This window comes from Fulmarus glacialis, unplaced genomic scaffold (genome assembly GCF_000690835.1).
Source record: "Fulmarus glacialis isolate BGI_N327 unplaced genomic scaffold, ASM69083v1 scaffold21335, whole genome shotgun sequence".
NCBI lineage: Eukaryota > Metazoa > Chordata > Aves > Procellariiformes > Procellariidae > Fulmarus > Fulmarus glacialis.
In genome coordinates, this window is record NW_009215226.1 from 2,658 (window position 1) to 2,943 (window position 286).

The window sequence follows — 286 nt, forward strand, 5'->3', positions numbered from 1 at the left end:
AAAACAGAAAGAAATGAGTTTTTCTGAACTTTGCGTTGCTGTTATTGGGGGGGGTCCTCCGCTCTGCGGTGATGGAGATCGCTGGGCCTTTGCCTAATGCCGTGCCCGCACCGGGAGGGAAGCCAGGACCCCCCTCAAGTCCCGGCGGTGCCAAACCCATCCAGGTAAAGAGTCGCGTGAAATACTCGGCAAACCATTTATTGTGGGATCATTGCAAGAACCAGTGCCGGCAGCATCCGGCACAGCGCATCCCGGTGTATCCCTGGCTACGTTCTCCTCTGCCGGC

General features: G+C 57.3%; 2 protein-coding genes across 2 annotated transcripts in view; one reads left to right on the top strand and one right to left on the bottom strand.

Annotated features, from left to right (window-relative positions):
- Window positions 1–27, top strand: part of PLD3 (phospholipase D family, member 3) — a gene marked incomplete at its 5' end in the record, with an annotated part of 2,576 nt that extends 2,549 nt beyond the window's left edge. The window contains one exon of the mRNA XM_009578873.1: window positions 8–27. Coding sequence (XP_009577168.1) covers window positions 8–27 — 20 coding nt within the window. The remainder of the gene's footprint in view (window positions 1–7) is intronic.
- Window positions 28–208: 181 nt separating this feature from the next.
- HIPK4 (homeodomain interacting protein kinase 4) overlaps window positions 209–286 on the bottom strand; it is a 2,072-nt gene continuing 1,994 nt past the window's right edge. The window contains exon 4 of the mRNA XM_009578874.1: window positions 209–278. Coding sequence (XP_009577169.1) covers window positions 209–278 — 70 coding nt within the window. The remainder of the gene's footprint in view (window positions 279–286) is intronic.